Source organism: Phalacrocorax carbo, chromosome 1 (genome assembly GCF_963921805.1).
Source record: "Phalacrocorax carbo chromosome 1, bPhaCar2.1, whole genome shotgun sequence".
NCBI classification, from domain to species: Eukaryota; Metazoa; Chordata; class Aves; order Suliformes; family Phalacrocoracidae; genus Phalacrocorax; species Phalacrocorax carbo.
In genome coordinates, this window is record NC_087513.1 from 84,811,769 (window position 1) to 84,826,657 (window position 14,889).

The window sequence follows — 14,889 nt, forward strand, 5'->3', positions numbered from 1 at the left end:
AGAAAGCTTTACCTCAAATCAAGGTACATATAAGAAGGACATGCTCTCTTGCACAGACATAAAAACAAAATGGAGCATGAAGTTTCGTTACATAAAATAGTAATGGAAAATAGCAAGTTTCCTTCCCCAGAATCAGACCAAATCCCTTTTTTTTAATTCTCTGTAGTCCAAGAAATTATTTTCCTCTCTTCCTCTCTCACTGTTCCTTTTATTAAGTCCAACTATTTCTTGTATTGGCTACTTGTGGAGTTCTGGACTTTGCTTGCAATAATAATCTCTCTCCCCATGCCAGCAAAATGATGGCTACCTTAGAGATACCTTCAGTATCAAGATTCATCAGCACAGTACTGAAGAGTACTGTTCAGAAAGCAGAACAGTACATTAAAAGAAGAGCTTAAACTAGAGTCACACAGTGATTTGGTAAGATTAAGATTCTGCTATTCAATTTAAGTGAGTTAACTAGTAAACAAGACACCACCACGCAAAAAACTGGACAAGTCACTAAGATTGGTATAGATTATGGTCCATTCGTCCATGAGTCACTAAAAAAAGAAACTTCAGTCGTCTTAACTAAAAAAGTCAGTTCAGACCTCAGAAGAAATAACAGACCAAATCAAACGAACAACAGCACATATATTTGTTAGTGTCAGAGAATTTATGTTCTGTAGAATACTGTATAAGAATAAAAAGAGGCCAGTAATACACAAAATCCCTGCATGATTTGCTATAAAAAATTTTATACGATGTGGGGAACAATGTGCCTTTTGCACAGCTAACATAGTAGTGAAACAAACACAAACCATGCCTACAACAATAGAACCTAGAGTTCCCAACTGGGATCAGAGATCATACTTCCTGTTGCACTAAAATAAAGGAAAAATTCACCTTAGCCCTAAACGGTTTAGGAACAGAAGCAAAAGGAAAAGCTGCCATGAAATTATAAATGCAAACATACAGCCAACTTGTGCAAGATCCACTGACAGGCAAAGATGACAGCACTATGGAGAAGGAAGAGATGTTTGCATTCTCAGTTACGATGCCAGATATGTAGTCATATTCTGCATCCAGTTCCATAGGTTTAATATGATTTTGAGCAAACCCGGTCATGCCAGCTGCAGTGCCTTTTAAATACAACTGATTTTAAACATAGCTTTTGATCCAAAGAAGTCCAGTAATAATTCCATGACAGACCAATACAGATCATATCTGCCATAGTTATATACTATTTCTATAGGGATTTGTTACTGGTCATAGCCAAAAAAGAAGCCTGGAAAGGCTTCCACTTAGACCTTGTCCCTTAGTGCTCCCTTAATAAAGAACACTAGGGCACAATTTTGTAGCAAATTGTTTAACATTTCAGCGTATTTCACTGTAACAGCCCCCTCTTCAGGCTCTTCATGTATTTAGGTACTTAAGTTTGTTCTTTACCCAAATACTGTCTCTTTTGCTCTTTCTACATGTGAAAAATACTCTTTAACTTTACAACTATACCAGTTATGAAAACCTGATCCATGCAAGTGTTACTGAAAGCTTTCTACTAAAGTGTTGAAAAATTAAATGATGGCACCTTTTGAAATTTTCATTGTTAGTTCAACTGTATTATTTCCAATAAGTTAATTTACACGTTGTCTTCAGTAACAGCAAGTACACAAGCATTCAATGCTTCTCAAACCCTGACCAGGCAAGAATCACAGCCGCCTGAATATAAGTGCATGCGCACACATACTATAATAAGACGGCAAAAATTCTATAGAGGCAGAACTCAGTAAGGTGTATGGCACTGCTGATATCCCAACACTGAGCTCAGCAGTTACATACCAATTAACAACCACAAGAGCTTAGGGCATAATCTCCATCAAAAACAAAGTTCAAATCCTAGTGCAAGTGTTTTGTAATCTTGCAAGTATATGATTAAAGCTTTGTAAGTATATAATTGAAGCTTACAGTAAAATGTACCTAAAGTTACACATAACAGCTTCGGTGAACTTTATAGCTTCTTCATCAGTTTTCTCCAGATGGATTTTTTTTCTGTAGGTTTAGAATCCAAACTAAGACACCTCCAAACACAAGCAATGTGTACTACAGAACAGAGACATACACACATATGTGGTCAAGTTCCCTGGGCTATTGGTGGTGGTGGTGGTTTCGTTATTTTTGTGTTCTACAGACAATCCGTATAAAAAGATTAGTTTCATCATATGCATACTATGTTACAGGCATATTTCTACCACAGGAATAAACACTTGTCATATATTTTAAAAAAAAAGAACATAAATCTTGCCTTTGAAACTTAACAATGCCCAATGTATTTAAGGCTCACTAAGCAATTTCAAATTTGAAAAATGCATTAGTAAAGCGTTTGAAAAATGCATTAGTAAAAGTTTATAGATTTTTTAAAACAGTTTGGCAATCTCTCTTAAATGTTTAATAGCTTCCCTCCTCCATAAACATATGCTAGCTTTTCTTTCACCTCTCTTCTTTCATGCCTCATGTTTTTATATTGTTATCTTTACAAAAGAACAAAAGCATCAAAGAAAGACACAAACAATATTGAGTTCAGCTCCTTTCAAACTTAACAAAATTCTATTAAGTACTCAGGGTAGATTTGGTTTGCATCAAAGATAACAAAGATCTTTGGGTTCCAGGTATTATCCACACAGCTGTCATACAAGTTCACAAAACTTCCATCTTTTGAAGGAGGCCTCATGTATTTTGAATCACCATTGATATAGTCACCAGTCAATACACGAGCAAGAAACATGACTTTATCTGGTCTGTGCAGATGAGGCTGCAGGTTCACACCATGAATTTGAAAAGTGTCTCCATGCTTCATGTCCTCTTTGCAGAAACGACTGGAATATGATGCATCTCTTGCAAAATAGGTCCCTTTCAAATAAAAAAAATCTTATGACATTCTTATCATGACAGCTTAACTATTAGAGCATGGATATAGGTATCAGGATGATGAAAGATGCCCATTCTTTTATGTTCATTAGCAATCCTTTTTTTTTCCCAAATCGTTAGATTATAGCAACATGACCAAATATTTTTAGTGGGAATGTTTTAATAGGGAGATTGTCTTGTCATCGACACTGCTTTATTCAGCTTCCCTTCCCCATGCTCCCTGGTTCTACCAGCCAGTTGTGACAATTACATTCCTTACTGCATCCTAACTTTCCTAATTACACTTGATATAAAAGCAGAGCTATATTAAACAGCTCTTGGATAAACACAGGGAGTACATCACAAAAAATGTACTACAGGGAACACTTAAGACTGTTGAATTGTTAAGTTTACCAAACTCTTGTATATGACAAAAATACCTACCTTTTCCATATACAGCAGCATGCATCCCATTTATTCTCCAGTCAAAGTTATGAATACATATTGCTTCTACAAATTCATTACTGGTGCCATGAAATAACATCTGCTCATTAATAGTTGGGACACCTCTTTTCTTCTTTAGTTGAGCTTTTTTCCTACAGAGAACACACAACATAGCATTACAAACACCTGTGCAATCAAATTAAGTTGCTACTCTGAAAACACTGCAGAGAGGACAGACCTAAAACACTCCATACATTCCACTTTCACAAGTGCCTAGATGATTCTAGTTTTTAAACAGATCAGAATTCTTAAGGTACATGTTTAGAAATAACACACTTCAGGATGCTGTGGACTGTTTGTTTCCAGAAATTATCCAAGATTAAATGACTATAAAAGACCTTTTTTCCTAATCAACATTTGGCATTAGTTTAAAAATGTATCTGCAGAAAATTACTACATTGAAAACAACAGCATTTTTCTCCCATTGTGTTCCTTCTACCTACTTAAATAGCATGGTGGGAGGGATAACAAAGTTAGAGGATGATAATTACACAAGTAAACCAGCAAAAATATTAAAATTAAATTGCCTAAATTTTTAGCTTTATTACTTCAACATGATAATTTCATTATGGTTCACCTACTTTCTAAAAGAGGCAAGTCATGCACTGATAGGGTTACATCAGTCTAGAATTTTGGAAAAAAACCCCAAAACTTATACTACAGGTGAACCTATATTACAGATTCATGGGCAGAAGGCCATAGCACACTTTCAATTAAAGAACACATGTATTTTTCCATCAATCTTTTTAAAGTGACTTTTTGTTAGCTGGCTTTTCCTAAGATCCATAACAAAGTTGACTCTGGAGCTGTATCTAAATCACTGAGCTGTTCATAGTTATGATCCCTTGACTGCCCAGACAAAACCGAGGCAGAGTGCATCATAGCTTTGTTCTTGTCTACATACCTGAATTTTCTTCCTGTAAAAGCCACAGTGCATGGGGCACTGTGTTACATACTTAGGTTTATCTGGCACATACTTCAGTTTATCAGAAGATTTGCAAGTCTCGTGATTGGGATACCCTCATAAAAAGCAGGAGCATTTGAGTCAAATTGCTGCCCAAATTCAGCGCAATGGAGGACTTGAACCAAATTTCCATCATTTTGGAGGAGTCCTTTAACACTTGGTATACAAGAACAGAAGAATTGTATCCTACTTCCCCTGCAGTTTTGTGAACTGGAGCACACACTTGAATTGAGGAAGCATTCTCAGGGCCTACAGTTTAGATGTAGTCTGAGGAAGTCCTATCAACCAGGTCCAAAGAAAAAAGCAGCAACGATTCTTCGTCATATTAATGGCATTACATTGTAATTATGCATTTATAAATAAGTACAATTCACAGAAGTTAAAATCTTGCAGGACTTAGCTTGAAAGATATATTTATTCTGTTTTATTGTTCAGCTTTCTTTTTTTCCTCCTCCATTTAGTGCAAACTAAAATACCTATGTCTCGGCAACTTAATTTCTTTTGGTGTCTTTTTTTTTTTCCACTACAACTGCTTTCCAAATCAGAAGAATATCAGTAGCATCTCAAGGGCATCTGGGAGCTTTCACTAATAATCTAATTTGTGACACTGTGTCAGACGCAGAGAGGTTCCAGGCACTCAAGTTCCACTCTATTAGCACTTCAACAAAACCCAGGAGCCAAGCAAGATTCCCTGCATCTTGGGAAAACCACCTGTGTGAGGCAACATCTCTGAGCTAAGGTCTAGTAATGCTGAACATTTGAGATTTTTCAATCAGCAGCCCTCTAATGTTGGCTGCTGATGTCTGAAAATGTATAAAGGTAGCCTAGAGTAACTTCTCTTGAAACAGGAGCAGAACAAATTTATAGAAAAGGTGAATGATCAATTGTCCAAAAATGTTCTCTAACAGTCCTTCACTATCCCTGACCATTTGATTTCATAAAACCAGCCAATTTAAAATAGTCATTAATATGAGCTATTATAACAGGCAAATGTGTTTTGACCACTACAATGATGTAAATAATCATTCAAGCAACGTTCAAATTTAATCACTGACCTTAACATCAATGAAACAAAACACTTTCTCAAAACCGCAAAAGTTTAAGCAGCAATTGTTCCTCCTAAGCAGTGGAATATACTGAGCACACTGGGAAGGTAGTTCTGCAGAATGCAGAAATGCCACAGCTGGACTTTTTTGTTGATTTAGAACAGAAATTGAGGAGACCAGCTATCCTAAAAAACATCATCTTAGCACTTTCCACCAGCAGTGACAAGCTAATCCAGTTAAACAAAATTAAGTTGATCCACCACTCAGAAGGCTCTCGTATAGCCAGTTCACTCGATAAAGAAGAAGTCTAAAGCAAAACTAAATACCCAGAGATGTGCTCTTTGCACATCTGCAAGCACGCAAGCTGTTTCTAAAGATGGTCAGCAATCTCACTGACCAAACACCATTTTCTACTTGCTCTACTTCTCTACAACTCCAAACTGAGATGCATAAACTAAAATATGCTAGACTAAGATTCATCATCTGTTACTTTCACTTTCCCATATCGGACACCAGAAGAACTTCTAGCGAATTTTAAATGCTGCAATTCCTACTTCTTTGTAATATACTCCCGGGCAATAATTTCTTCAGAAGTGTGTGTAAGCAAACCTACTCCCAAGACTGTATTTTACCCTCAGCAGAAAAGCAGCTAAGCCTCAATTGCATACACTTATTCTAGCAATTTTCATGGTTAGCTGTATTTTTTTGATCCAGGAAAACAGTTTAAAAACTGAGATTACTTTTCTCCATATACTTTTATACCATACAGGTACTTTAGTACACCAGTACCTTGTTTTGTAGTTAGTTATATGGTGATAGTCTAATACTCCTGACATACAAAATTCTAATTCTCATTCTCAGTTTCATACCTTGAGAATATTCTAGCACAGCATCCATAGATTCAGAGTTTTAAAATCATGAATTCTACTCTCTGACTAGCCAGGAAAACGAATACGCTCTCCAAACAACATCAGTTTCTAAGCTAAGCAAAAAAGGTCTTCCCCTGTTCCTCTCTGCCATCTACACTGGAGACTCAAAGGACATTTACTTTGAAGTTTGTTGCCATTCCTATTCCCAAAAATTAAGATTGGTGTTAAGATGGTATAAATACACCTCTGCAGAAACTTACTTGTAGAAAGGTAGGTGTTGAAACACAAATGCCAACCAAATAAGCCTTAATACTTAAACAGCTAAATATAACCAAATAAATTTGCAGTTAAGAGAAGGCTAGCTCTCTTAACCAAGAACTTAAATTCATTTCCTTATGTGTATTCATGATATAGCTTTAAATTAACAATAAATTACATATCTTTCAAAAAATCGTATAACTTATGAAAGTTTTTAATATACATTTGTTTAGTTTTTTCCTCATTATTTAACTTAATTCAGTTTGTTTTAATAGTGTAACACATGTTTAAAACTGAATCTGATATGTTCTCCTTCTTAGAGGCTACACAATTAACTTTTGTCAAATACAACTGCTTAAGATGGGTACTAAGAAATAGGTGAAAACACAACTTGGTACTTCCTACTTCTTCCACGCCAGCACAATAGGAAGCAGGAAAAGCAGAGAACTTAGAAAAACCTTTTGTAGCACATTAAACTTAAAGAAATTACATGAATATGTGCTAATTGGACATCTAATTCTGTCCTAGGTGTCATAAAGTTGAGAAATTAAAAAAAGCCAGAAATATTAATTTGCTTTGTTCACTAAAAATTAAAATAATACAAGCCTGTCATGGAATTATTTTACAAAAAGCTTATTTTTGTTCTCCTTACTTCACTGTAAGTATCACAGGCATCTACCACATGGACGTCCTGAACATCTTTAAGGCATCAATCTTACCTGTGCTACGTCTACATCTAACGTATTTCTACAAGTATTACATTTCAGTGCCAGTAGAAGCTGCATAGTCCTGAAAATGGAATTCTGAATACAGAGGAATGACAAATAAGAAAATTTTTTAAAGATTAGAAGTAACACATATTTTCATTAATAATAAAAGCAATTAAACATATTTCTGCTGCATGACTTCAAGATATGCTCCATTAACAATCCTAAGACTGTTGGTTTTAGAAATAATCTCACCTGCAAAAAAACTCCCACAAGTCTAGATTTTGTATTCTCTTAATTCTTTTAATTCGGTGGCTATCCATTGTTTTTCCAAAGAGACTAGAAACTTCATTATATTCATTTGTTTTCTTTTGCAATGGAATAAGCTGGAAAAAAAGAGGTTAGTACGATTTCAAATTGATGCATTATTTCATTATCGCATCTTTTTGACCAACTTGCATACCAACTCTTACCTGATATGGCTCCTCAGTATTTACATTCTCCCAGTGTGAAGGCATCGGGATTGCCTCATTTCCACAGATGAAACTTCAAACAAGAAAAAGGTAAAAACACATCACATCAAAGACATGAGATATTTTATTCCTATCAAAACTGCTGCTCCAAACAGTACAGTATGGAAAAACCCAAAACCTTATACAAAACTACTCAGGGTTTTAATTCAAACAAAAGTTGTTGTCAGCAGGTAAAGTCAAAGGCAAGAGGTCTTATTTTGTACTCAAATTGTGGCTTAGCTTATTATAAATAAACCATGGTAATGAACAGTTCTAATACACCATCTACCCAACAAAAGACAGAAAGATATATCAGAAGAGATGGTCAGAAAGATCTGCAACATGAGAAGAGCACACTAATTTAGAAATGTGAGAATGTAGATATAGCCCAAATATTCAAACTATCAGGAATTAAAACTAGCCTAATCGTATGGAAACTGAGCCTTCATTTGAAGTATTTAAAAGCATCATGGTAGAAATATACACTCAAAAATTATAGTTTGATTTGTTTTTTAAAAACACAAAACCAAACCCTAAAAAAAAAGAGCGTGTTTTAAGCATATACCCCATGTACATAGCAGCTTTTAAGCCTTAAAACCAGGACTAAAAGAAACAATTTCCTTAAAGAATAGTGTCATCACATGGAAAGAGTGTACTGAATGCAATTATTCAAGAAACAAAAAAAACCAAGAGTGAACTGGCATATTATTGCATGCACTCTTCAGCAAATATACACTGAAAAAACAGTTGACTTCAAAAAAAGCAGGCCTTCTTGAATGTCAATGTAAGACAAGATTGCTACTACATTTCTTATTACAAATGCCAAATTTCTGTTTTAAAGTATAACCAGACTACAGTTCAGAACTAAAATTATTTCTAAGAAACTATTTTGGGAAAAAAACCCCACATATCCCATACAGTCAATTTTACCTGTGGTAGTATCATTGCATAGATCAGTTCATTGTTTGAGTATCAGATTTACATCTAATGACTGATCAAATGATTAAGAAACTTACAATTTAAAGCAATTAGACTCATAAAACCATATGGTTGTTATGATGGACTTATAATTTCAAATCATTTTAGAGTAAATGATTAAAACATACAGGCAAGAAAATATAACTCAATCTTTTTTGCTGTTACAGTAATACGTCTAAATAACTTATGAAGTCATTATTACAATGGAACAAACTACTCCATTTTTTGCTGCTGCTTCTCCACAGCGATTTTGATTCAACAGGTGTTTACAGCAAGGGACTCCAATGGCTAAAGTCAGACACAGCTTTAAGAACCTTGCCAAAGGATATCAGTATTCTGTATGCCTTGCGTCTCCCACTACAAGTTCCTTACTTTCTCAGAAAAAAGATAAAAAACAAACTAAAAATTATTTTGTCACGCTTCTTCACTTGACTAGCTCTCCCACCTTGGTTCATCTCTAAAATTGTTTGATGTAAAAAGTAAATAAAAAGTAAATAAATATAAGCAATAAATATAAAACATTTTTTATTTTATTTTACTTAGAAGAATCAGGAATAAAATAAAAGTAAGGAGTCTTCCTTTTATTTCCTTACCTGAAAGCACTGATAGAAAAGGGAGCCCGCTTTATTGGACGTTGCCTAAGGGTAGTTAGGTTGGTTTGTTTCATCACTGAGCATAAAATAAGAGTTAGGATGAAAGTTTCTGGAATTCATCTACAGCGTATGAAACATTTAAGCATCTTTTTTTTTTTTAACAACTTGATTACACCCAAAGTTGCATGACAGGAATTCCTATTTCAACAATTAACAAATCAACATTTTCAACAAATGTTTCTAAACACTGGCCTCAGAATCACTGTCATTTATATGAGCTGGCAAAATCTACAAAAATTACACAAACAAAACATTTGTTAAAATACCCACCTAACATTCAGCCCCACTAAATCACTGGCAAAACTTCCACTGACTTTAATACAACTAGGATGACAAAACCTATCACTACTATCCTTAATGCAAGACATCATGGCCTACAAACATGAAAATTTTTCTTTAGCATTTGCATTTAGTGTTTTTATCCCAGATGCAAAACAAAGGTTTTTTTTAAACAGACATTTCAACACAAGTAAACATATGTACTACTTTACTCCCAGTACATTGGTGTTTTACCCAGTCCCCACTTTCTGTATTTCCAATACTATTATTTTCTTTGATTTGGAAGAGGCTTCTATTTAAACATATAGTTGTTTTGTAATTTAATCAAGAAAAAAAACAACAATCTATGGATGGAAAAGCTAAAAAAAAGTCTTAACTTATAATTAGCTACATACATTAGAATCCTGTAATATTCTGTAATTTACAAGCATGGCATAAGTGAGATCTTTACTAGAAAATCCTTTTGCCTATCTCCTTGTTATTCTGAGAACAGAATTGTCTTCAACTACCTTCTGAATTATTAAATCACTTTGATGCCACTATTTTGCAGAAAGTTTCTTTCATATCAATGTTTCTTATGCAGACTCTGAATGGAAGAGGTTTTTCAAGCTTACAAGCAGTTGCATGTTAAAGAAAAAAGGTTCAAACTTCCCAGTCCCCTAGATGCATGCTACATACCACCTACAGCTGAGGTAAGCAGCCATAACATGATGGGAGGGCTACTCCCAAGCAAGCATACTACTCCCAACAAGACATGCTACTTTATTAATAAACTACATTTTACAGAAAATGTAACGGGGCAGCTGCTTGTAAAAACTCCTATGTACCTTCCAGTAAAGACATTTCCAATCACGAGTTTTTGCACTAGATAGAAGGACAATAATTTGCTGAATGAACAGATGAACTGGTGTATCTGGCACCTTCTATTATTTAAATTTACTCTATGAAAAGATACATACCTGAAAAGTCTAGTGTGTAGTTAAATTTTGCAGTAGTAAAAGAAACAGAACCCTGTGGGTTTATTCGGAAGCTCCTTTCAATATCTTCACTGCTAACAGAGCAATGACTGTTTGAATCGGTCTTGAAAATAAATGAAAAAGCACATTTAAACAAATTCAGTAATAGGCAGTTTGATGTATGGAATCCATGACAGCTAATATAACTTCAAAGGTATTTACCTGAAACATATGCCATTTACCACACTCAGCCAAATAAAACCAGCCCCATTGGGTATCAGAGGTATCCATCTCTTCAACTGAACTTTCCATCTTTGGGAAAAAAATCTTCTGATGTTCTCTGAAGTATTTCCTGAAACATTTGCACACATACACAAAAAAGTTTTGATACTATTTGCAAAAATGCATTATTTGAGCAATTCATAGAAAAGCAAAATGAAGTGAAGTCGCAATACTTAAACCCTGGCAGGTGGAGGGCAGATGTGTTTTTTTCAGAGAAAAATTTTTAATTTGCCACTTATCCAGTGTTATCCTTTAAGTCAGTTAAACATTTTCAAAACTCTCTCAAGTGTCTGTAAGTGTGCCAATAAAGGCAAGAGCTATAGGCTTTATCAGATCAGAGAGAGGTGCTATATTTCATACTGATGGGCATATGAGCAAGGCTATTCATATATACAACAGGCTGAGTTACATACCACTCAGGGATGAGGTGGTGGGGTTACATCTGATAGTTTGATGGAAACATCTACTAGGTACCCACCAAGAGTGAACAAATCAGACTGGATATCAGAAGTAGTTAGAAAAAAATTAAAAACTAAGACAAAGAATATAATTATTTAACTTGTGCGAGCCCACAGTGCATTATTCCTCAACACTGCATGAAGGTTTGCTTCCCTGCTAATGCACCCACTTATAAATGATATGGTAAAATTACTGGTACTCTGTACTTGTAATTACAGAGAAGGTTCACACCAAAAGCCAGAGTAGCTTCCACACAAGCATGAGTATCATAGTTGGGGTTCTGCAGGATGGAAGAAAAAGGAGTGAGGAAAGGATATAGCAGAAGTCTACAAAATCGTGACAAAACTGAATAGGGAATAATGAATCACATTTTCTTCCAGCAAAAGGAGACACCTATCAAAGGTTACACATGTCAAGTTCAAACAAGTAGAAGGGAAGAGTCTTTATAAAACTGATGTCAGTCTATGGAATTCCTTTTCATGGTATATTGTGGATGCTGCAAATTTATGGAAGTTCAAAAAGCAGCTAGACAAGGTCAATGCTACTGAGAGCTATCCTGGAATACCTTTAGAAGAACAGTCGCTGCCATATTTCAGCTCCTTCTTCATTCACCCATAAAATCCTGAAAAGTCAGAAAGTACTTGACTCTACTTGCACAAATCTTTTAACATGTCAACTGTCCACCATCCACCCCACTCCTGCCAGCCCCAAACAAAAATTCTAAGTAGGCTGGGAGGAATCCTTCAGAGAAAGAAGCTTGCCCTACACACAGAAAGTCAGCAATTCATCCACTCTAACTGTGTAACCAAGACTAGCACTCTTCCCAACAATTTCCTTAACTTCTGCTTCCAGGAAGTGGAACAATACCCTCCAGCACAATTAAGTCAAACAATGTCCAGTTAATATCCTGGATGCTTCACTTGTTTCCTGGACACTTCAACCCAGAAAAAAGCAGAGACCTGAAAAAATAAAATACTGGACACTAGAAGTAGACACCAGCTGGCCAGTGCTTCTGGAGCTGGAGCTGAGACCAGAATGCACTTCTAGCACTACCCTTCCCCCTTATTTTTCCCAAGCTAGCCCTCTGTGGCTGTTTGAAAAACAATCCCAGAAACCTCTTTGTGGCAACAGATAGAGACTGTATTCTAGTCATCAAAAACTCTAAATGGCTACAAAAATCCAGACACTTAGAAAACGGGAATCAAAAGTGGACCTCCACAACATCTCTAAATTGGAGAATCTGAGGGTAAACCTACTTTAGCAGAAATGGAAGCCTACACAAGGCTAAATACATGGATAGCTGCCTCAAGTTCAAGCAGAACCTCACTAAAGGAACATCAGCTGCAAATAAACTGTTCCCTATTTCAGCAGGCATGTGACAACATCTTTTCTGTTCCTCACAGCAATACAAAGTCACAGAGCCCACACTGGTTTGGTGTTAAAGCACAAATGGCCAACATCTTTTGATGATAATCTTTGACCTTCAACTTGATTCTTCCTCTCAGATGGGTATCTGGCTATGTTGCCTCCTACAGAGAGAAGGCAGAGGTAGTCTACTCTTTTTTAAAGCTAAGAGGAAAGCAATTCAGGCTTTTTTTGGTGACATTTCATTTCCTCATGTTGCCAGTAAAATGGCCAGGCCTCAGTTCCATTCCAATATTAGTTCAGGGCCTTGAACCTGATCAATCGAATCAGTAATGCCTTTAGAACAAGTTACAGACAAAAAAGGTGTGTTCATCTGTGCCCTGTCACACACTTACGCTGCTCGGGGGGCAACGCAGCCTCCAGAATAAACCATTTACTAAGGAGACGTACTTCCATAGCTTTAAAAAATGTTACATTCAATCCACATGTATTACCCTAGTCATGAAGTCTAGGGTAAGCAGGCAGGATACTTAGGACTATGGAAGAATGACCCACAGGCATGAACACGTAAAGCCATAAACACATGGGAGCTGTTCTCAAAGGTGATACAAATCCAAAAAGCTCAAAGGAAACTGCTCAACTTACCGATGAATTTAAACATCAAACCCACACCATTTATAAGAGCAGGTAGCTTTTTGTCCAAAAACTCTGAATGCATGCACAGCGAGCAGAAAAATCTCAGTGTTTTTTTCTGGATGACAGGATGTCAACTATCAAAGATACAGCAATGAGAATTTTATTAGCAATGCTGTTGCTAACAGAAGGCCTCTCAACTCATATTATTAGCACTGTTTCTACAGGTCCAGGAGTTCCCAGAACAGCTCAAATTAAACATAATAACTGACAGCAAAAACATCCTCCTAAATAGAATGAATGCTCGTTGTGTGTTGTGTTGTGACTGAATGGCTTTACTACTACTGCTAATTCATTGCCTTGTTTTTCCAGAAGTACTTTTAAGTTTGATTTACAAACTTGCTTTACAGTGCATAGAATCATAGAACGGTTTGGGCTGGTAGAGAACTTTAAAGATCAGATAGTCCAATCCCCCCTACCATGGGCAGGGACATCTTTCAGTAGGTCAGGTTGCTCAAATCCCCATCCAACCAGACTTTGAACACTTCCAGGGTCAGGGCATCCACAACTTCTCTGAGCAACCTGTTCCAGTGTCTCATGGCCCTCATGGTAAAAATTACAGAAGCATCCCAATCGGCTAATTATGTCTGCTTTCTTATGCTATCTGCTTCCACTTGGCAGACAGTGCTTTATTGCCCAATACTCTTTTTGCCTACAAACATCAAATTTCTCTAGTTCCCTGCTGGGAATATTAGCTGTGCTAAGGAACTCTCTGGCTCCTTAAGAGATTAAAGCACCTGAGCAAGAGACTTGGCTGAGGTAGGAGTGCAAGGCTAGGGAAGGGAAGGGAGAACAGTATTAACACTAGTATGGGACACAATGTGAAATGACAACACCCTCCACAGCTGTGTCACCACTTACCCCTTTTATGCCGCAGGGGACCACCGCTGGTCACCCCCTTTACCGACCCCCTCCAGAGCTGATCCCATTAGAGGTCAAGGGCACGGCGGGGCAGCCGATCTAAGCACAGCACCAGCACCTCTCCATCTGGGTCGTAGGCTTCCCCAAAGATGGTGGCCTACGCCCCCCACCCTCTTCCCCAACCTGGCACCGCGCTAGCCGGCGGGGGCGGGGCGGGAGGGGAGAGGAAGCGGCCTGCGGGCGCGCGTAGTACGGACACGGGCTGAGGCGGAAAAAGACGAAAGGAGCGGCCGTTTGCCCCGTCCCCCTCCCGCCCGCACTCACCGCATCGGCCGCCCACCCCGGGCTCGCTCCCCACATACTGCCCGGAGGGTGCGGGGGTTGGGGGGGGGGGGGGGAGAGGGGGGGAGTGCGGGGAGAGACAGGCCGCGCGCAAGGCGCGTCAGTGCTCGGCCTCCGGGCGCTTCCGTTATCGGTGGCAGAAGAAAGGGGCGGGGCACCAGCTGTTATAGGTTGCGCTCGATAGGCTCGTCATACAGAGGGGTGTGGCTTGGTATACAGATGGGGAGTGGGAGTGGGAGTGGGAGTGGGAGTGGGAGTGGGAGTGGGAGTGGGAGTGG

The 14,889-nt window shown here is 37.5% G+C and overlaps 1 protein-coding gene across 4 annotated transcripts; it reads right to left on the reverse strand.

The window, feature by feature from the left end:
- Positions 1 to 613: 613 nt before the first annotated feature.
- Positions 614 to 14,747, reverse strand: PARP11 (poly(ADP-ribose) polymerase family member 11). 4 transcript variants are annotated; one of them, XM_064463443.1, is made up of 9 exons: positions 14,594 to 14,747; positions 11,916 to 11,972; positions 10,832 to 10,961; positions 10,613 to 10,733; positions 9,315 to 9,390; positions 7,705 to 7,777; positions 7,487 to 7,617; positions 3,328 to 3,479; positions 614 to 2,886 (listed from the first exon to the last, which is right to left on the reverse strand). In XM_064463443.1, the coding sequence occupies exons 3-9, from the start codon at positions 10,919 to 10,921 to the stop codon at positions 2,573 to 2,575; spliced, it is 957 nt and encodes a 318-aa protein (XP_064319513.1). In that variant the 5' UTR covers positions 10,922 to 10,961; positions 11,916 to 11,972; positions 14,594 to 14,747; the 3' UTR covers positions 614 to 2,572. The 4 variants fall into 4 exon arrangements, with proteins under 4 accessions (XP_064319513.1, XP_064319507.1, XP_064319502.1 ...); XM_064463437.1 differs by having other exon boundaries at positions 14,270 to 14,747; XM_064463432.1 differs by lacking the exon at positions 11,916 to 11,972.
- Between the last annotated feature and the right edge of the window lie 142 nt (positions 14,748 to 14,889).